Consider the following 23,043-nt stretch of genomic DNA (forward strand, 5'->3'; position numbering starts at 1 on the left):
TTGATTTTAGTTTTATCTGCTTGTGAATAATGTAGAAATAAAGGGAGCTAACATCCGAATGAATTTGTTTTTTTAAAAAACAAAATACTTGCAACTATCATGTGAAACAGACCTGAAGCTACTCAATTTTACTTCCACCATTTAAATAAAAACACTCCCAAAGAAGCTATTCAGCAAAATAAATATCCCAAGATATGTATATGTCCATGTTTAAGCGTAACCTCGTAAATACATGATCCCATGTGTTCGGGCTGTACAAGCTGAGACCAGGATCCAGTCTGAGCCTCCAGCAGGAAACCAACAGGCGGAAGCTGTAAACCTGCCCTTTCCGATGGCCATATAAATCCTGGGCACTAGACCGTAATTCAACACTCCTGGGTCGGCTCTGTTTAGAAAGATCTTGACAGAACCGCTTCCCACAAGTTATCAGAATGATTGTGTCGACAATTTTTCTCAGTTTATTCCTTACTTTCTTATCATGTGAGTGTTTTTTGTTCAAGTCTGTCTTTGTCACTGTCTCAATGTTAGTCTACCGCAGGAATGTAAAAGACTCAGCCATCATTTAATCTGTATTAATGCTCCTGGATTATTTGTTTTCTTTTTTAAAGGTGTCCAGTCGGAGGTTGTTTTGACTCAGCCAGAGGCAGAGACTGGCCGTCCCGCAGGCAGCCTGAAACTGACCTGTAAAACCAGCGGCTTCGATCTTAGCAGCTACTACATGTACTGGGTCCGACAGGTTCCCGGACAGGGTCTGGAGTGGCTGGTTAGCTACTATAGTTCATCCAGCATTTACTATGCACCAGCGATTAAGAATCGATTTACTGCGTCCAAAGACAATTCAAACAACATTTTCGCGTTGGACATGGGGAACCTGAAGATCGAAGACACCGCCATCTATTACTGTGCAAGAGACCACAGCAAGAGGAACCAGGGCTGGACCCATTCAAAAACAGCTCGATGGAACAGTTTGTCAATTCCATCATAAACTGACGGTCAGTACGAGTTTTAAATGCAATTATACCAACTGCGATCTGAAGCAGACCTCAGGCTGCCTCTTACAAAACTATCAAAGAGGGAATGTACCATTTAAACTAGCAAACTGGTGACACAATTGGACAATGTTTTGGGCATGTCGTATGCACTGCTAACACTTCCATCAATTAAATGCTCGGACAAAATGTTAGTTTTAATATATCTGACAGCTCAGGAAATCACTGCTAATTGTTACGTCAACTATGGCATTAATTCTAAACATGATCAGTACTAAATGGCTCTTTCAAATGAAAATTGAGACCTAGAGTAAAGAACAGAGAATGAGTGTGCTGGTCTACATCATTGTGATACTACAGTGGGTCACAGTGTTGTGCACAGCGACATCCTCATACAATAACCACTGACAAGTGATTATCTCAAATTGGTGATTTCTACCATGGCAGGAGCGAGAAATAATGTGAGATGCAATTTAAACACAATCCAGTCGTGTTAGTTTGTACAAATGTATAATTTTTTTCTACCTTTTTCGTGTTGATTGTCAAGTTAAATGCAGACCAAACCTGGAAAAGTATTCCAAGCTTTCAAAGTACAATGAAGAGTAAAAGCTGAAATAATGCACCAAATCATTCTTAGAGGAGTCTGAGTCACTGCTTTCCAGGAAGTGAAGAAATTATCTGCATCTTACAGTTTACAGTCTGTCATAGTATTTGACACAACGTGTCTCACAGTGATATAGCTGGGGTGACACTGCAATTATGATCATTACAAAAACCTATTCAGCCTCGATTGTTTGAAACTAGTCAGTGATTACTTCTGCAAACTGCCTTAACTTGCAATGCAGTATTAGTTCTGTGGGGTTTAATGCCAGTATCACTACTTAATTTGTAAAAGTGTTGGGTAATTATCGATACACCATTTGTGGATTTTGAGAATCAGCTCATGTGTTACTCTGTGAAGTATAAAACAGTATTAAAATTTATCAAGAATGATCAGAACTCACTAGCGCAATTATGTGATGAAGATTTATTGTGACTTTATTTTGCCTGTGGTTCTGAAAATTTAAAATGATAGTAGATTTTTGATTTGTTTTATGCAGAGCTAGTTATTGTGTGACCCAGTCCAGAGAATGTAACACTGTGACTATCTTGATTACTGGGGCCAAGGGACCATGGTGACAGTGTCTTCAGGTAAGAACTATGAACTTTCTTAGTGACTTTTTAAAAACTTTCTATTCATGTGACTAATTTCTGAATTAAATGAAACTCAGATTCTGTGCTGAGTTTGGTTTGGTTCGGATTGATTTTTGTTCAGACTGATTATAGACTTCAGTTAAGGCTCAGCAAATGGTGATGATGGAGTCAGTTGCTCCGTGGATCTCTTTTTTTTTGATCAGTTGGGCATTCTGTGTGGCTGGGTTACTTGAAACACTAATGTCTCTTACATAGTCAGCTATAAATAATGTTTAATGTCAGTGACACCCTGACTGTGAGTTTTATTGTCAACAACAAACGCGAAGAATTCAAAGATGTTTGAGATATTACCAAACATGATTAAAATATGCTAAAACATCATTATTCATTTCTTGAATATATGTTCTTACCATGATTATATTTTCTCATTTATTTTGTTGATGACAAGCAGGTTAGAAACTGTCATAAAATTTTCTTGCGGTGCGATATTGCAATTTGTTGATTAGATTCTGAGTTTGTTTTACTTGATTCTGTTGAATTGAGTTGATTGGATTTTGGCTTTGTTTTTACTTGGTTTTGTTGAAGTGTGTTGATTGGTTTTTGAAATTGTTTTATTTGATTCTGTTGAATTGAATTGGTTGGATTCTGATTATGTTTCATTCAAATATGTTGTTTTGAGTTGATTGGATTCTGATTTTATTTCCCTTGATTCTGTTGAATTGAGTTGATTGAATTCTGATTCAGTTTGTGGAATTGATCAGCGTTTTCATGTTTTCTGTAATTGGTGTTTTCTTTCTGGTGAGGAGATTGTCTCTCTGGATTACTGTTCATTACCAATATTTGTGAAGTTCTATTGTTTTTCATGAATCATTTCTGCATTTGTTCAACGTATATGACACATCCTTCTCTGCTTGATTGAAAACATTACATCCATTTGTAACGGTCTGAAAACCAACTTAAGGCAGAAACCCGGAAGTGTGAGAAATGAAAAAAATAAGTTTTTAATGCATTGATTTTTTAAAAAAAGAACTCAGTTCTAATTGTAAACTAACTGAATTTTGTTTTGAGTAGCCTCATTCAAAATAAAATTTGGGACTAAAATCTGAAACTGCAGAATTGAACAGATTATGTAATTGAAACTAACTTCAAATTATAATGTGGTAATATTTGTCCATTCAGTAATTTTGTTTTGACCATGAAGTGATTAATCAATTTATGCCTTCAACCGCTCTACTGTGTGCTGCACAGGATTGTCATGATCAAGAAGGGTGTGCAGGTTGGAAATAAATTGAACTGTTGCCAGAAACATTACAGCTTTAAGTGTTAAGTCCCCTCACAAACAAGGTTGCTGTTATGACTTGTTATTTCTATTCAATTTAATCATTAGTTTGCTTGATTCTGAGCAGCTTTGTTAGACTTCGATTTGTTTTTTTTTGTGTGAGGTTACAGCATGTTCTTGGTTCTGTTGAAAATGTTTGCAGAGCCAGTTCGGCTGCAAACACACCATGTTGTGATCTGGTGATCGTTCATCTGTTGAGGAAGGACTGTGCTTGGGTAACATTAAATGTGTTATATTTGGGAAACCGTTTCTGGTTTCTACATTGTTTTGCAATGTTGACACGGTTGGTGACAGTGAACCGCTCCAGGTTCCTCATTTAATGCAATCAGCATGCGAATTGAAATTTCATAAAGCCTGTTATTAAGTGAAAGGCAAATCGCAAAGGTTTTAGAAATGAAGGGAAAACAGATACCTTCGGGCATCATTTTTACTTAAAAGTAATATTTAAGGATTAATATAATCCATGCTTTCCAATCCAAATTCAGAACTCCACTATCTTGTTCAATCACAAGGTCTGTCTTTAAACAGTTTACAAGTCATAGAGAAATATAAATAGCATTTCAAAAATCTAATGTTCTAATAGTTCTTGCTCTTGAGCAAAAATGCCATGACTGTGTTATAATTGATCAAGAAACACCTTTCAATTCCGCTGTACACTACATACATATTTTTCTGACTGGAAAAGATCATTGGCAAAGACCATTTGGAAATTCTGCACAATTCTATGAAGAACAGAACAGTTTCACTGCTTTGATCAGTTTCATACGTAACTTGAGTTAATTAATTGTTATGTCCCTGATTAAACTGGATTTGCAGGATAAAAATAAAACATTAACTGAATTATTTAATCTGCACAGTGTTCCCAATCTGTGCATTTTAAATAAATAGTTACATTTTACAAAAAAATATCAACTGAAGACTCATTCTTTCGGAAACAACTGCTATAGTGAATTATGTGACCAAGGACAAATTTTGAATTAATTAAAATAATCCACTCATGAACTCGCAGGGCAGCATGGTGGCTCAGTGGTTGGCACTGCTGCCTCACAGCGTCAGGATCCCAAATTCGATTCCACCCTCTGGTGACTGCCTGTGTAGAGTTTGCACATTCTCCCTGTGTCTGCGTGGGTTTCCTTCGGCGCTCTGGTTTCCTACCACAATCCAAAAGATGTGCAGGTCAGGTGATTTGTGCAATTTAGCACAGCCGTAGTGTTCAGGGATTTCTAGGTTAGAGTGCATTAGTCAGGGGTAAATATAAATTATGGGGAAAAATGGCCTGTTTCCATACTGTAGGAACTCTACTCTTAAAACCATGGGAGTACTTGCTGCAAATACAGATAATTCATTTTACATCGATGTGTTCAGACGTATGCAGAGTTCACAAATTTGCAGAAGACATGAACGAGAGGATAACGGAGCACATTGTTTATTCAGACACTGAAAATAGAGTAATATTTATTTTAATTAATATACTTGACCGATTTATTGCAATGTAGCGATCCGAAGGAATCTGCTCACATTTGTTAAGTTTGACAATCGTTTAGATTAGATTTCCTGCAGTATGTATCGGGCCATTTGGCCCAACAAGTCCACACCGACTGTCTGAAGAGTAACCCACCCAGACCCATTCCTCTACCCTATATTTACCCCTGACTAATGCACCTAATACTATGGACAATATAGCATGACCAGTTCACCTGACATGCACATCTTTGGATTGTGGGAGGAAACCCACACAGACACAGGGGAGATTGTGTAAACTCCACATAGGCAGTCACCCAAGGCTGGAACCGGGCCTGGGTACCTGGATCTGTGAGGCAGCAGTGCCCACATTTACTTAGACATCTGTTAAACCGAACAACTCCAGACAGAAGCATGTTTTCAATTCATACCTTTCTCAACAATTTCGTTCATTAAAAGCAGTTAACAAGAAAATGACCTTGCCCTGATTCCTTCAAGAGAAATGCTTTCCACACTGGAATGCAGTATTGACTTTATGCAGTGCATGCAAAATCTCCCCAGTTCAAGGAACGTTTTAAGAATATGCAAAAATAATTTAGAGAATAATCCATTGCCTCCGGATCTGTGCTTTAATTGGCGATATTTCCCACCTCACTCATTTTATTAAATACAATGACTTATTAAGTTTATTAACTCAGTGGTTATTTATGTTCATTATGAACACATTCTCGTTCACATTAATCCACTGGTTAGTTCCTCTGATGAATGTTCAAGTACAGTGAATATATTTGACGTGAGGAGTTGAGCAATGTATCCTCTAGGATTAAGTCTGTTGTACAGTTTGTTTCAGTGCTATCTCTGATTAACTTGTCAACGGTCCTGACCATTTGTAAATTGTCCAGTTCGGATCCCTGAATCTCAGACAGTTCAATTTCATCTCGCGCTTCAAAACCATTTTTATCGGCCATAAATACAATATTCGATTAGGTGCCTCAGAATTGAGAGCCCTGACCATGTTGTTCCAATCAGAACGAACGTTTCAGGAACAAAAGGCAGACAGCAAGAGTTTTGAAATTGGTTGTTGGCAACAAGAGATATTTGACTGAGCGAGGCAGATGGAAATATGCTGTATATTTTCTTTGTGCCTCAGTTATGCAGGACATGTTTCGTGGCACAATGTAGAATCAGAATTTTTTGCATCTTATTATTTGAAAACCTATTATCAGCTTTTAATGTCACTGGCAACGGTCATATTACACTTCAAAACATTTTAATCTTTTTCAGACTAAGTCTTCCATCTGGTGCAGCAACATTCACAGGGGAAAGAGGAAGGGAGTTCGAGGTTGGAATCCAGTGACAGTGAATTGATGGCAATGCAATTCCTAGTTTTATTCCTCTGTAATTCCCATAGAGTTTGAACAATTTGGAGCTGCTGTCAAAGTATTCTTGGATAAATGTTGAAATGTTACTTTCATTGTACAAACATTCTGGAACAATTCCTGGTTGTTGGAAGGTGTTAATAACTGACATGGTTTATGTACTGTCAAAACAGGTGGGCTGTGTTCTCTGTGATAGTGTTGAGCCCATTGTGTTCAGATCTGTTGTGATGTTGTGGTAGTGTCCCTGATTCTGTGCCAGGTGGCCTGTGTTCACTTACAACCTGTTAGAGAGGTATGTAACACCATCTCTTATCAGGTTACTTCAGTGCAAGAAAGCAGATTGAGATGTTTGGGTGTTTGTTGGAATTCCACTCACAGAGGCCAGTGAAATCTATTCAATCGCTGTCCTGACTTGTGTCTCTTAGACATTAAACAGAATTTTGGCAGTTAGCAGCTTTTTCCAGATCAATATTTGTTCACAAGCGTTTGGGCATCGCTCGATGGTGTTAATGGAGTAAGTGCTCAAAGAAATCCCAGCTTTTGACTTGCTGTTCTAACAATATAATTTATAACTAATCCAAATTGAATCATTTTCGAAGCATATTTGATGAGATGATACTTCGGCTGTTTTTACTTTATATTAAACCAGTGCTGTCGCTGAATTTGATTGTTCAGTACGGTGGGGTTCCGCTGAATCCAACACTTGCAGCAGATGGAGATAGCTTTTCAGTTGGTCTTCAATTGCTATCTCCGACCATCCAGTACCTCTGCTAAGAATCCTTTCTCCAGCAGGAGTCAAGCCAACGTAATCACTGTTTATCTCAACAGGTGTGAGCTCTTGTGCCAAAAACATGAAATCAATTTGGTGAAGAGGGGGTCGCTGGATGCGAAAGGTTAACCTTGCCTTCTCTCCACAGGAGCTGCTAGACCTGCTGAGTTTCTTCAGAAATTTCTGTCTTTTATTTTGGTTTTCTAGCATTTAAAGTTTGTTGTTTCATTGAAAAAAGTTCTGTTCGATTAAACACGTTCTTCAGAGAAAAGATGCATTTGAACAAATTGCGAATGTTCAAAGGTATTAAATATCAGAGAATCATTGAATTTGAGCGCCCTGATCTCGAGCTGTAGTTTCACAAGAAACTATTATGAAGTAACAACACACTCCAGAGTGCAGTGGCTGCTGTAATTGGGTGGAAATTATTTTGATCACTCAAATAGAGAATGTCAATGATCTCGTTCCAAATACTCAACAGAATTTTTTTGAAGCATGTGTGAAACAATTAATTTGTTGAAATATTTTAATAAAAAGTGTTCACCGCCAGTGCTAGCTTAATGAATGACACAATGATAGGAAGGTAGGAGCAAGAGGAGGGCACTCAGCCCCTCGAGCTGTTCCGCCACTTACTTAAATCATGGAGCATCTGTGAGCTAAATCCGCAGGTCTCCCTTTGGCTAAAACTCTTTAACACCTTTGATTAACAAGCAAAAACTATCCCAGATTTACTGATTCAGTAAACAAAGGGAGACACCATTTCTGAAAGACATACCTGTGAGTACTGTGAAACAATGAGGCTGGAATTAATTGCTCATGAAAATAAACTTTAAATCTCTGACTATTTCCAATTAAAATATCCCAATCATCATATTTCATTAATTTAACACTATACTTCCCTGGAATAAAGAAATATAATGTGTGATTGCCTTGCTAAAAATGAGGGATGCTTGATTCCTATTATATGATTAAGAAATAGCTCTGTTCCTTCAGTGAAAACACAGTCAAATCACACAAAAGGAAACCATGTCATCTTGTGTAGACACACAAGTGCCTCAAATAATTTACAATTCTTCCAGTGGTTGTTTGAATCTCTAGACCGGTGTGGAGGTGTCAGACTTTTTATATTGCCTTGAGAAACCAGTTGTCATCAGTCTATTTGAATTGCTGAAGTTGGTGTGGTATTAGCACATTCACAGCGCTGGTAGGAAGTGAGTCCCATGGCTGTGATTGAGGAAGAGGAAACGGGCAAGGAAATAGTTGAGAGTCAAGTTGAAGTCTGATTTGGAGGAAAGCTTTCAGGAGAAGTATTTACATACATGTGCGCCCTTATCCTCAAGGGTCACAATTTTCAAACATGCTGCCGAAGGGACATGACAGCATGCAAAATGAAAACTGAAGAAGGCACCTTGGCCCCTCTAGAAGGCTATTCCATTCATGGGATCATCATTAATCTTGCTGCTCACCAATCTTCCCAACACTCGATAACATTGAACCTGATTGTTTACTATTCAGCAAAAGAATGGTGAACCTTTGGAATTCTCCACCACAGAAATTGATTGAGGACAAAACATTAAATGATTTCAATAAGGAGATATATTCCTTCAATCCTTAAAAAAATGCTACAGATATGTGGGAGAAAGGGAAACAGGCTACTATATTGGTTGAAAGCCATGAAAACATTGAATGGGACATGGTTTGTAAGTTTGCATGTAATGCCAACATTGGTGGTATAATTGGCAGTGAAAGTTATCTAAACGTACAATGAGATCTTGATCAGCTGGGCCAATGGGCTGAGGAGTGGCAGATGGAGTTTAATTGAAATGAATACGACGTGTTGCTTTTTGAGAAGATAAATCAGGTCACAACTTACCGAGTTAATGGTAGGGCACTGGGTAGTGATCTTAAACACAGGGCCCTGAGGGTCCAGACTCATAGAGTCTTATAGAGTTAATGGTAGGGCATTGGATAGTGATGTTTAACACTGAGGAACCTGAGGGTTCAGACTCACAGATTCTTGAAAGCTTTGTCTCAAGTACCTAGTGTGTTGAAAGTGTTTTGCACATGTACCTTCATTGGTCAGAGCACTGAGTGCAGGAGTTAGGGCTTCATGTTGTAACTGTCCAAAATATTGGAATGAACTGCCAGAGGAAGTGCTAAATGCAGAGATAGGTCCAACATTTAGAAGACATTTGAACAGCTACAGGAACAGGATAGGTCTGGATGGATATGGGCCAAAGGCAGGCAAGTGGAATTAGTTTAATTTGGGAACTCTGGTCAACATGGATGAGCTGGACCAAAGGAACTGTTTCTGTGCTGTACGACTTTATGACTCTCTGACTTTATGTTGGAGTAGGCTCAAAGTTGGAAGGTGGTGAGCAAGTGCGGGGCTAGATTAGGCATGTGGGAGAGTTTGGGCTGGTAGGCTGTGAGGTGTTGGCTGGCTGCTGGGTAACCTTGCATGCGCTCTGTCTGGCAAGGTGGCATCAAGGTAAATGGTAATGGTCACAGGATAATTTGTTCGAATTGTGCTTGGTAGGTGAGGGGTAGTTTGAGCTGAAATGCAGGAGGTCTGTCTTTGCCAGGCAGGTTTATGGAGAGGTGGGCAGGATGCCAGGCTGGTTAGTGTAGCGGTGGGCAGAGTGCCAGGATGTTTCAGGGTGGAAGGTCACTGTAATGAAGTGACAGGTGGACGTGTTGTCAAAATGCAAAGCTCGGAGTCTGGCAAAATGGTAGTTTGTAAAGCACAGATGCGAAAGGAGCTAGGATGCAATGTGCACAGGTTGACTTGGGTAAGATGAGAGGTCAGTGATCAAGGGCTGAGGTCATGTCTTGGGTAGTGGGCTTTTGTCAGAGGTTGTGAAAATGATGGTGCCAGGTCCAGTCGGCCAGATTCACCATGGGCCAGGTGCAGGGTGGCAGGAGTGTAAATGAGTGAAAGGAATTGAGATCATATGTCCATCTGGAATATAGAATATAGAACATTACAGTGCAATACAGGCTCTTCAGCCCTCAATGTTGTGCTGACCTGTGGAACCAATCTGAAGCCTATCTGTCCTACACTATTCCATTTTCATCCATATATTTATCCAATGACCTTTAAATGCCCTTAAAGTTGGCGAGTGTACTATTGTTGCAGGCAGTGCGCTCCATGCCCCTACTCCTCTCTGAGTAAAGAAACAACCTCTGACATCTATCATCTATGTCCTCTCCTGCTAGCCATCACTATTCAAGGAAAAAGACTTTCACTTTCCACCCTCTGTTTATCTTTTATGTCTCAATTAAGTCACCTCTCAATCTTCTTCTCTCAAACAAAAACAGCCTCAAGACCCTCATCCTTTCCTCATTAAACGTTCCCTCCATACCAGACAACATCCTGGTAAAACTCCTCTGATCTCTTCCAAAGCTTCCACATTCTCTCTATAATGTGGTGACCAGAACAGTGCACAATACTCCCAAGTACGGCCACACCAGAGTTTTGTACAGCTGCAGCCTAACCTCGTGGTTCTGAAACTCAGTCCCTCTATTGATGAAAGCCAACAGAAAGTATGCCTTCTAAATAACTCTTATCAAACTGGCTGGCAACTTTTAGGGATCTATGTACACGGACACCGAGATCTCTCTTCTCAGCTTTACTACCAATATGGATTGCCTTGGATGTGTTTTGTGTGATAGAGGTTGTGTGTTCCGGGCATGAATGGGTAGGGTTTGTCAATGTGAGTGGAAATTTAGGTCTAGACAGAGTAAGTGCAGTGGTTAGTCTGAAAGATGAGGTTTGGTGTTGAACTGTGTGTCAATTTGATAGTTATTAAAGTTAAAGATTACCAGTTCATTTCTCAAATCATATTTACGTAAATACTCAGCTGTAACACTCCAAAGCCTCTGAACCTTAATGGTCCTCCATTTTTCAGAGGCCTCCAGAATTCAGATAATTGTAAATTAGATGTTTCAACTTCCAGACAATTGGCATGAGTTCAGCCGTGACAGCCCTCCTCCCTGTCCCAGTGCTCAGCTCCTGCCTGTGCTGCTGCTGCAGTGACCTTCCTCCCACAGAGAACATTCTGATTTCCAGCATCTGTAGTCATTGTTTTTACCTCGGCATACAGACGTACATGGAATAGTGTAGGTGGGATGGGCTTCAGATTCGTATGACAGGGTGGTGCAACATCGAGGGCCGAAGGGCCTGTATTGCACTGTAATGTTCTATGTTCTATGATTCACTCTGATTTCTCTCTGGGGGTACTGCCAGCGGTTGGGTATTTCCAGCAGCACGGTACCGAGTGGGGCAGCACGCTGGTTCCGTGGTTAGCGCTGCTGCCTCACAGTGCTAGGGACTCGGGTTCCATTCCAGCCTCGGGTGACTGTCTGTGTGGAGTTGACACTTTCTCCCCATTGTCTGCGTGCGTTTCCTCCCACAGTCCAAAGATGTGCAAGCTGGGGGAATTGCAAATGTTGTGTTCAGTGATTGGGAGGTTCGGTGCATTAGTCAGGGTTAACTGTAGCATAGTAGGGTAGGGGAATAGGTCTGGATGGGTTCCTTTTCAGAGGGTGGGTGTGGACTTGTTGGGCCAAATGGCCTGTTTGCACACACTGTAGAATTTCAATGAATCTGCATTTCCTTGGTTTGTATTTTGTGAAACTTCTTTGCTCTTCACAGCAATCCAGTGAAAGTGTCAGTTGATGAGATCTTCAAAGTTACTGGGGTGGGATCAGGATGTTCTTCTTCCTAAATTATACGGTAATGGTCAAGGTCGAGGGCATGTTTCTAAAGAAGGAACCAATGATCATGATCAGCAACTGGTAGGAACCAAAACTAACATCCAGTTACGCTGTAGACTCAGTGGGAGCATACTGGCAAACGTTTACAGCTGAGGATACATTTGAGTAACCGATAAGGTCAAATGGACAGAAACTAACATGCTCAATTGGTCATTCTATTGTAGAGACACCATCTTCCCCCACGCTTTATGGCCTGGTCTCCTCCTGTCAGGAGCACGACACCGGTTCTGCGACCTTTGGTTGTTTGGCGATGGACTATTCCCCTGACGTCACCAAGGTAACCTGGAAGAAAGGTGGGGAGTTAATCACGACTGGATTGAAGACTTACCCATCAGTGAGAAACAAGAAGGGAACCTACACCCTGAGCAGCCAGTTAACCCTGCCCGGGTCAGTGGCAGATTGTTCCAGCAAAATCTACTGTGAGGTTCAACACAGCGGGTCACACAACATCAAAGAAATGCCATGTTCAGGTATGTGTTGTGGGAACTGAGATAAACAGAGCATTTGGGATTAATATGAAGAAGGCATTATTTATAACCGTTTTCACTGAATCACCTTATACAGCACAGGAACAAGGCCCTTTGATCCATCCAGTTCACACCTATCAATAACAGCCACCTAACTATTCCAGTCTCATGTGCCAGCACATGATCCATTGCCTTGTGTGACTTGCCCTTGCAAGGATGCATCGCAATACTTCATACCTATTATGAGGGGCACAATGTCTACATAACTTATCGGTGCTGAGCTCCAGGCTAACACCACCCTCTGTTTGATTTTGTTTTCCCCTGAGATCCACTCGGAAGTTCCTGGCCTTGCCTTCACCCTGTGCCCCTGAGGCATTGATCTCTCCATCAAGGGGAAAGGTTTCATCCAGTTAACCCTGTCTATGCCTAAAATAATTCGAGACATCATGATAATCTTCTCCCTAATTCTCCTCTGCTCCAAGGAAAACCCCTGTCTATCTAAACTAGTTTCATAACTAAAACCCTCTAACCCAGGCAAGATCCTGGCAAATCTCATCAATACTGCCTTCAGTATTCGATAACATGCATACAACGCTTCAGTATGGCCTAACCAGTGTTCTATTAAGTTCCAGTATCTTCTCCCTAATCTTCATTGTCAATGTCTCGGCTCATAAAAGCAAATATCCTCTCACCTTCTTAGCCTCTTTATCCAGACGACACAGTACTATAGGGGATCGGTGGGTACATGCACCAAAGATCCTCAGGCCTTTCCAGGGTTCCACCATTCAAAACGTCATACCTCACAGATTCTTCTGCCGAATTACATCACCTTACATTTATGCAGAATAATTTCCATTTGCAACTTCTCTTCACATACAACCAACCCTTTTATATCCTCCTGCAATCTAAAGCCATTATGCTCATGACTTACCAACATGACAGTTTTCATTTCATCTGTGAATTCACTGGTTAATCCTCCTAAATTTGAGTCTTAATCATTAGTATGTAAGAGAAATAACAAGGAAATCAAACCAATCCCTACAGAGCACCAGGAGACATAGATTTCCAGTCACGCAGACACCCGATGACTATTATCCCCTGCTCCCACCACTCAGCCAGTTCTCGATCCAATCTGTCAAATTAACTCCGATCCCATTGGCTCTGATTATTTCTATCATCTGGACATCGAGTTATCTCTCTGAAAACTACGATCAAATTCTTACACATGACTTCCTCTCAATAAAACCGTGCTGAAAATTGTTGATTTATCTTCCAAATGAAGATTAATTTCACTTCTCAATAGTTTCCCTACCACTGAGATGAGCTTGACAGATCTGTGTTTTCATTATTTATACCTTCCTTCGTCCTGCATGACAGTGCAACGTTGGCTGATCTACACTCACTTGGCACAACTGCTGTGGCCAGACAGGAATTTTAAATTATTGTCAGCGACCCAACTATTTCATCCTTTGCATCGCTCAACAGCTCGGTATACTTTTCATCTGCCCTGGAAATATAACCACTTTTCATTCAGCAAGACAACACAGAACATCACGTCATGTGTCCTAATTTCTGAAAACTACATCACAACACCCCTCCATGTTTTATGTCCCCACATTGTCCCTCTTACTAGTGAACACTGGCACAACACGTTCGTTTTGACCACAAGCTAATCCTCCGGCTCCACTCCAATAATACACTTAATGAGCATTACTATTTCCAGAATAATTCTTTTATTATGAATTAGCGTGTAACTTTTAAAAATATTTTCCTTTATTTTGACTGCTATTATTTTCTCATGGTCCCTTTTGCTCTTCTAATTCCTCTGTCTTTCAAACTCCCCCTTGCACGTTCTGTACTCCATACTAATTCCTATTGTTTTGAGATTTCAGTATAGACCGGAAGCCTCCCTTGTTTCTCTTTATCTCCCCCTCCATGCCCTTTGGTGTCCAGAGCCCACTGCATTCTTGGTCCCACTCAGTGGCTTCCTGGGAAGTGTCCTCCCTGTGATTTTCTTATCTCTCTCTTAAATGTGTCACACTGCTCTGACTCAGATTTACCAATAACTGTCAGCTTCCAGTCCACTCTGGACAAGTCATTACCTGATCTTACTAAAATTGTCCTTCCCCTTTTCAGAACATTGAGCCAATTTCTATTCCTTTGCAGTACAATCTGAAATCCAACTGATTTACGATCACTGTCTGCAAAGTGCTCCACCATTGAGGTTTTACCCACTGGGTCGACTTCATTCCCTAAAGTTAAGTCCAGATTCACCCTTCTCTTGCAAGGTCTGGATTAAAATTCTCAGTATTAAACACAAACTTTGTTAAAATATTCTCCTGGGGGCATTTTCATAATTCTGCTCCCTCTAAATTTTTGACAAAATGAATATCCAAGCCTATGCTGAGGAAGTTAAAAACCTCTTTTCTCATTCCCCTATTTAATTTACATTTCTCTGAAATTTGCCCATGTATGTTCACTTGCTCTTTTGGACCTATAGTAAGGTCTATCGCGCTCTCCCAGTAGTTACGTTTGCTGTATTTTGGTTTTGAAGTACTGTCTATTTGCCTTTGTTCGAGGAGGTATCAATGGTTTCATTTCTCTTTACAGCCTAAAATAATCTTGTCAGAATTGCGACAGAAGCAACATTCTGTACCGCACACCCCCAGCCCTCATCCTTTTCCATCTTTCCCTGTCTCGCCTGAAGGCACTAAATCCTGGAATATTGAATAGCCCACTCCTGCCTGGCTCTCAATATGTCTCCGTGATAGCAACCGCATCATTTCCTCATTTATGCCGGTAATTCGTCTGCCTTGTTCATCAGACTCTGTCATTAAAACGAATACCATCCAACGTTGCTATCTCCCTTTTGATGTTACCGGCCTATAGTTTCTATGCCTCCTTGACTCCCTTGCTGTGTCCTATAATTTTAGCCTTTCACATTGTCCTGCTGATCTTTCTGTGTGGATCCCAGCTTCTCCAGCACTCTGCACAATTATGATTCTTGTATCCATTAACCACAAGAAACCTTGATATATGAGAACTGATTGTATTTGTTCTGAAATTCGTCAGATAATTTATGCAATGTGTTTCCTAAAGATCCTCTCCCACCAACCCTTCTCCTAACCGTGAGCTCCAGTGAAGAAATCGCAAGCAGCAAGTTTGCAACCGTCGTCTGTTCAATCATCGATTTCCATCCGAAGTCAATCTCCGTGAGTTGGTTGAAAAATGGCCGACCCTTGGATTCTGGCTTCTTCACGTCTCCCGTGTGTGAGGCAAATGGGAACTTCTCGGTGACGAGTCGGCTGATGGTCCCTTCTGGTGAATGGTTCAACAGCGCAGTCTATACCTGCCAGGTCACTCATGGAGAGAACATTCAAAGTAAAAACATCACCGCACTCCAAGGTAAGAGACACACACTGAGAGAGCTACAAATCATTCTAAACTCTGATGTGAATCAAACACGCTCATTTATCAGGCGTAGTAAACAGTACGGTACAGCTTCTCGTTTCCCAACATGCCACATATCGCATTTCAGTTTGAGTGTTACATTAGCATCGCTCATGACTCAACATTTTGGCAAGTCAGAAAAGCATGTTTCCTCTCTGTTGAAGATAGATATATAGACAGTGAGCTTTGTTAAATAGTTTATTGCCTGACCATGCTGGGAGAGGCGTTCAGAGGGCCGCTTCAAGGATAAGTTTGGGGGTGGAGGGGGGGATATTGGAGAGATATCTGATTGAAACATAGAAAATACTGAGAGACTGAGGTCGAGTGAACGTGGAATAGATGTTTTGACTGGTAGGCCAGACTAGGACCCAAGGGCACAGTCTCAGGGCACACTGAGATGTGAGGAGAAATGTCTTCAGCCAGAGGGTGATGAGGCTGTGGAACTTGTTGCTGCAGAGGGCTGTGGAGGCCAGGCCATTGTGTATTCAAGACAGAGATAGATCGGCTCTTGTTTAGAGAAGACAGTAGAATAGCTGTAGCCCGAAACGTCGATTTTCCTGCTCGTCGGATGCTGCCTGACCTGCTGTGCTTTTCCAGCATCATTCTGATCTAAACTCTGGATTGGCCGTACAGCCTTATTCTGATCCTCTATCTTATGATGTTGTGGTCTCAAAAAGACGTGGTTAAAATATGCAGTGACCCTTACTTGAAAATAAATCAAAATGCGTTCAATGCTTCATTCCCTGCTCAGGAATGACCTGTTGGCCTTGGACATTGTACAACATCGATTTTTATCTGGTACTGAGCTCTTTAACTTCATTTATGGGATCAGACCACAGTCCAAGTGGGTATCACATCAACTGGGATAAACGTGATCTCACTGAGCTTCTTTAAGATGCTCTCTGTAATTAGTGGATGAGGCAGGAGAATAAATTCTGGTAAGAACGGTCCAATAGGGATGAATGAACGAGGAACTCGAGACAGGCTGATTTAGCCTGGTTTGGGGGAGCAATGTTTACACAGTGAGTAGTGGATGTCTATAAAATTAGTGCACATTTCCATTGCGTTTGTAGATTAATTTAAGACGCTTTTGTTTGTTTTTTTCTCCCCTGCTCTATGAAGAAATTTAAAAATGCACCTTGGTAAATAAAGTGAAAGTACAGACCAGTTATGAACAAACTGAATGGAGGGAAAGACTTAAGGAGATGGGTGTCCTTCTCGATATCCAATGCTGTACTCAATGTCTTGTTTTCCGATCTACTCCAAACACAGCTCACGAGGAACAATGACATAAATTAGAGAATGACATCACACCAATAAGGCAAAGTGTTTTTGATCACATTAAATATAATGAACAGAATTTCCATGGTTGTCACCGCTCCTGTAACACGTTAGAACTCTGCAAAGAGAATAATTATTATTTATTATAATTTGACTAAAATGTAGGATGTGATTTGGCAGTCAGCATGACCAGCAGCATTTGCACCTAAGGGTTATGAACATAGAAATGAACTCATTATATTGAGATTACTCTTGTCACAAGTATCAATAGATGGTGTTAAGTGAGAGACAGACTCTGAAAGAAAGGTAATTCCATGGGTTACATGATGGTATCTTCGATTATTTTATTTTTTTTCAGGTTTCACTTGTTACAAAGCCAGTGTTCTTTAGGAGTAATTACACAGGGTATGTTATAGGTAATCACAAATCAAAATACATCAACAACAGTAAGCATCGTTTCAGCAATAGTTGGAGTTGCCATTTTGAAGGTGGTGTCTTCACCCTGTGAAGAAGTAATCTGAAGATTGACTGTTTGTATCATAAAGGGGCATTTTTCATTGACTTTGATTTTTGTTTCATAGAAGATACCGAGTGCCACTCTAACACAGTTAAAATCCTCCCACCGCCAGTAGAACAAGTCTTACTGGAGGCGACGGTGACGTTAACCTGCGTTGTGTCCAATTTTCCTTCTGGAGTCAACGTGACCTGGAAACAAGAAAAGAAGCCTCTGAAAACAGAGATTGCTGACCAGCCTGGACAGAATCCCAACAGCGTGATCAGCAAATTAGACATTTCTACTGAAGCCTGGCTGAGTGGCGTTATTTTTGAATGTGTGGTGTACCATCAGAATCTACCGACTCCGCGGAGAGACTCCATCCATAAGGAGAAAGGTGAGCGGTGAGATTAAAGCACAAAGGATCCCATGTGTAATCCAGATCCAGTTACATCAATGTCAGGCTGTGATTGGTAATGAACAAACACCATTGGGAGTATTAATGATGCATCTGAAGGCAGGATAGCTAGGTAGCTGATTAAGAAAAAGATGGACCAAAGGATATTGTATTCTGATTCAGTCAGATAAAGTGGGAAGAAGCCTGGGTTGTGACGTCACCATCAGCAATGACAGTTGGACAGAATGTCCTTGTTGTGGGCTGGAAACATGGAGGCAACTTTCACATTAAACTCGACTTTTTTTTACTGGACAGAATGTGTACCATTCTGCTCCTTTAGTAAACGGAAGTGAATAAATCCCAAATTAAACATGGCATATTTTAATATTTAGTGAAATTGTGATTATTGGTTCAGCATTTTTTGGTTGATTTATACTTGTCTCAAATATTTTGCAGTGATTAATCCGCTGGAGCCATCAGTGTCGGTCCTCCTGCCACCAACAGAAGAAATCTCCGCTCAGAGGTTTCTCTCCCTCACCTGTTTAGTGAGAGGTTTCTCCCCCCGAGAGATCTTCGTCAAGTGGACAAACAATGACAAGCCGGTGAATCCCAGTAACTACAAGAACACTGAGGTGATGGCGGAGAGTGACAACATCTCCTTCTTCATGTACAGCCTGTTATCCATTACAGCGGAGGAGTGGGCCAGCGGTGCTTCTTACTCCTGTGTGGTGGGACATGAAGCGATTCCACTGAAGATCATCAACAGAACAGTCGATAAATCCAGCGGTAAACCAAGTTTTGTAAACATTTCGCTTGCACTGATGGACACTGTTAATTCATGTCAATAAAAATCTCAAAGTTGCATTTAATATTTCAACAGAAGTAATAGAAGTGTTTTTTTTTTCCTCCAGTTGTGAGTTAAATACTGAATTAATTGTTTCCTACCCTGACTTCCATTCCATCTATGTAGTTAAAGTGGATTATTAACAGGTCTAGGACAAGTGTCTTGTGCAGCTAATGTTCTCTGCTCAGATACACCCTGGGTCAGAGACAGAGTAAAGCTCACTCATTGCAGGATTCCGCCAAATACCTTATCCATCCTAAATCCCTCTGTGACAAAATCTGACAATGTCCATTTTATGTCAAGGGTAGACCACGAGTTATGAACTTGGTGTTCTTGATTCCCCCGATTGGACACTCTGACAAAATTCATGTCAGTTTTAAACTGCCACATTGCACCAATTGGAAATGTAAATTTAAGACACGTTAAAATTAAATTTGATTGGAACATACCAATCGTAAATAGTGCAGAACAGTTTGAATGTAACCTTTGTTTCTGGGGAACTGCCAGGGATCTTGCACCAGCGCATGAGTTGACAGAATGTATCTTCACTTTCACACCAAAGAGAATCAACAGATAAGTTGTCGTGAAGCAGAGGGGAGGGGAATGATGAATGGTCTGTCCTCGTGCTCCCTGTGAAGAGTTTTCATGGAAGATGTCCTCTGTAATGTAACCCAGTTACTAACAGGAGCAGTCAGTTTCTTGCTTACTGTCCAAAGATTTAACATTTCCATGCAAAATAATACCTTTGAAGCATGTTGGACATGCTTGGCTCTGTTAACAAATGATTAACATTGATTCCCATAATCCAAAACTGGTGTTTGCATCGTCCCAGTTTGTATTCCATAGGTTTGTCTCAATTTTCTGGAGCACATGGGATCAATTCTGGTATTCGAATACCTGATATCATTTTGTTTCACATACAGAACACAAGTCGACATTTTCTAATACATATATTCAGAAATGTTATCTCTTGGGCAGTGGGGATTTGAACTCAAGACTTTTCTCTCAGAGACAGAAATTCTATCACTGCAACAGAAGTGTTTCTCATAAAACACTTATCTGTCCATGACAATGGGAAATGTTTCCTACAACACCAAGGTCAGATCTAATTATGGGCAATCCATTAAAATTTGAACAATAAATTAGAATAATAAAAATTGCAGTCTGGTATAAGAACAGATACAGAGAGATGATCACAAATACACTCGTAATGACACATATACGAGCTTTCACCTAAAGACACATATTTATGTGCACACTTAAATGTGCATATAGATAAGATGTCACACATGCATACTCACACAGAGGCACACATGCAAGTGGCACTTGAACACTCTCTAAGCTCATACAAAAACTCACATATACCGAATGAAAATCATTTGCACAAATGAACAGGGGTACTCACACATAACCATGAGAAACATAGACACACGGTAACACACAAATACATTTACATTCATACAGCACAATGCGTATAGACATACACACATGAACACAGATACAAATTCCAAAAAATATCCTCCCACTTGTCAACTCACACAGGCACGTAAGTGCACAGAGATAAATATTAATATCATAATTTTCCCATTTTCAGAATAACAAACATATAATGACAGAGGCAGCTTAATTAGTTATTTTTAAACCACATTGATCAGCATGGATACAATATCACATGTACACACAAATTCAGAGTCTCACATGCAGACACACAAGTGCATAGATCAACAAATAGAGGGGCGTTTATTAAATAAGGATAATGGGTACAAGCATCAGCAAGCATCCACAAACAATAACACAAACAAGCTTATCAGGAGATGGTTTAGGAAAGATTGCCACACAAGCAAACATCATCATATAAATATAAACATCCATCAAAGCATAACATTGCATGCTAACATTTATTAAGCATAAACATGAAAATAACCTAGTTGTAGGTAGGATCTGAAACGGACACATAAGCAGACATTTTAGATAGCACTAATGAAAAGTGAACACTCACAAAGACATTACAAGATAAGCATAGGGGCAGCAACGAAGTGGAATATTAGCATAAAGATGCTTACAGAATGTGAAAAGACCAAAATTTAGGTGCACAAACACATGAGCACACCAGCAATAAAGGAACAGGAATATGTTTATTCACGCACAGACTCCAACATGGGTAAGAGTGAAGTAAGAGACTCTCATAACCACATACAAACATTAAAGGAAAATCAAACACACCAAGCAGTTGATCAAATAAATTAAGGGACACATGTACAAACACTTATTCCGAAATGTACAGATCCTACAAACAAAAATATGAAGCAATGTCCTGACTGTGATGTCACTTATATTCATGATTTGCCAAACAATTGGTCACCAATACATAAAGATGAGAACCACATTTGAACTTTTATTCAGTGATGGCCACAATTTTCAACTAAAGTGCTGTCACAGCCTATATTTAAAATGTAATGATTCAATTAAAATAATCATTAGTTATCAGCATTCCTCAAATAATAATATCCTTAAATAATAGATTGAAAGAAAAATAATTTAAAACGTTCTGGCATGGACAATGAAGAAAGAACATGTGCAGTTAGTATTTGTAATTTCTTGCTGAGAGTCAATAATGCACTAATAGATACAGATAAGAGTCACACTTGAGAAATACCTGACTGCTTTATGAAGATGTAATGCTCTCTAATTACATGACTTGGATGCAGATAGATCGATCTGGATCAATAAACAATCTAAATAGTTTCTCTCGGCTTTATATTCATAGATTCAATAGATCGCACTTGGATTGAAGACTATGAGGATGATAACAGCAACATCTGGACAACTGCTTCCACGTTCATCACCTTGTTTTTCCTGAGTATTTTCTACAGCGCTGCCGTCACTCTGGTGAAGGTGAGAATAATCACATCTTTCTCATGCCAAGCAGCCCAATATGTTTTGTGAAATGTCTAAGTGTGCCATTGAATAAACATTAAATCTGAACGTCCCTGATCATAAATATCTGCGTCATTGCTTTATCTCTCTTTTCCAGGTTAAGTGAATGAATTGTGGACCCCCTTGATTTTCCTGATCTGCTTATCAAGGTCTCTGAATTCCCAATCTACAATCTGTCCTGTTGCTGACTCTAACAGTGAGATTACTTCAGTTTATCAGCGTGTAACTGAGACAATTATTGATGGATTTTCCTTTTTACTTTGATATCTTTGAGATGGTTGTGGTTGGAAGAATTTGTACCTTCCCAGTTGTTTGAAGCCCCATTTGTTTTGCTTTTATTAGTTCCTTACTCAGAATGGTTACCTACCCTTTCTGATGAGCCTTAGTACTCCCTTTCTTGTGACTGTTACTGATGTAACCCTTTCTGATGAGCCTTAGTACTCCCTTTCTTGTGACTGTTACTGATGTAACCCTTTCTGATGAGCCTTTGTACTCCCTTTCTTATGACTGTCACTGATGTAACCCTTTCTGATGGGCCTTAGTACACCCATTCTTGTCACTGTTACTGATGTAACCCTTTCTGATGAGCCTTTGTACTCCCATTCTTGTGACTGTTACTGATGTAACCCTTTCTGATGAGCCTTTGTACTCCCATTCTTGTGACTGTTACTGATGTAACCCTTTCTGATGAGCCTTCGTACTCCCATTCTTGTGACTGTTACTGATGTAACCCTTTCTGATGAGCCTTTGTATTCCCTTTCTTGTGACTGTTACTGATGTACAGAAAATTCCCAGCTCACAGCGCATGTGTTCTTATCTCAATGTGGCATCCAGCCATTATATTCACTTCTGTTAGCTTTTACATCAACTTTTTGGATAAAAATGCTTTCTGAAATTGTTAATAAATCTCGAATGAATATGCACCAACCTTGAGTTTACTTAATTCTTTCTTCAAGGCCAGTCAGTAATAATACATTTTCCCACATCCTACTCCTTTCCCAGCCAAATGCTTTCACTTGTTCTGTTTGGTTGTGTTTTATCCAGTCATTTAGTTTAATGCTGCGCTACCATGCAGCCCACTAATGTAAATACATCTATCACACGATATGCCTGATGGAACACCCCAGAGGCAGAATGATTAGAGAACATTTCCTCTTATGCACAAAGGGTCACGACCTCGGGTCACGTAATGATAATTTTATTGGCTCCACCAGAAGCCGATAAAAGGCAGGCAAAGGAGTTTGAAAGTTTACTCTACACTGTC

General features: G+C 40.1%; 1 gene segment (V, D, J or C); it reads left to right on the forward strand.

The window, feature by feature from the left end:
- Positions 1–329: 329 nt before the first annotated feature.
- Positions 330–22,095, forward strand: LOC140470965 (Ig heavy chain C region, membrane-bound form-like). The segment is given in 9 exon segments: positions 330–480; positions 609–924; positions 2,134–2,180; positions 12,075–12,380; positions 15,477–15,782; positions 17,690–17,998; positions 18,455–18,784; positions 21,610–21,737; positions 21,877–22,095. Coding segments are annotated over 9 exon segments (1,800 nt in total).
- The last annotated feature ends 948 nt before the right edge of the window (positions 22,096–23,043 follow it).

This window comes from Chiloscyllium punctatum, chromosome 52, assembly GCF_047496795.1.
Source record: "Chiloscyllium punctatum isolate Juve2018m chromosome 52, sChiPun1.3, whole genome shotgun sequence".
Taxonomy (NCBI): domain Eukaryota; kingdom Metazoa; phylum Chordata; class Chondrichthyes; order Orectolobiformes; family Hemiscylliidae; genus Chiloscyllium; species Chiloscyllium punctatum.